Source organism: Myotis davidii, unplaced genomic scaffold, assembly GCF_000327345.1.
Source record: "Myotis davidii unplaced genomic scaffold, ASM32734v1 scaffold845, whole genome shotgun sequence".
Classification (NCBI taxonomy): domain Eukaryota; kingdom Metazoa; phylum Chordata; class Mammalia; order Chiroptera; family Vespertilionidae; genus Myotis; species Myotis davidii.
The window spans coordinates 1,132,924-1,133,125 of NW_006296223.1; the positions used below are offsets into that span (position 1 = coordinate 1,132,924).

General features: G+C 63.9%; 1 protein-coding gene across 1 annotated transcript in view; it reads right to left on the reverse strand.

The window, feature by feature from the left end:
• TTLL8 (tubulin tyrosine ligase like 8) overlaps nucleotides 1-202 on the reverse strand; it is a 28,016-nt gene that overhangs the window by 23,134 nt on the left and 4,680 nt on the right. Inside the window, exon 4 of the mRNA XM_015568710.1 lies at nucleotides 69-142. Within this exon, the coding sequence (XP_015424196.1) occupies nucleotides 69-142 (74 nt within the window). The remainder of the gene's footprint in view (nucleotides 1-68; nucleotides 143-202) is intronic.

Here is a 202-nt window from a genome sequence, read left to right on the forward strand (position 1 = left end):
GTCCCGCCCCCCTCCCCCCGATGCCGTGGCTGCGCCCGGTCCCCCAGGGCCTCGTGCAGGGGACCTACCATCACGTCGTGGATGTCGTCCGTTTCCTCCAAGGCCACTTCCTGGCTTTCTTTGCTTTCAGGACGTTTACTTTCTGCAAACACAACATGGGGGCATCCACGCGTCACGGCCGAATGCCTGGCCACCCACACTC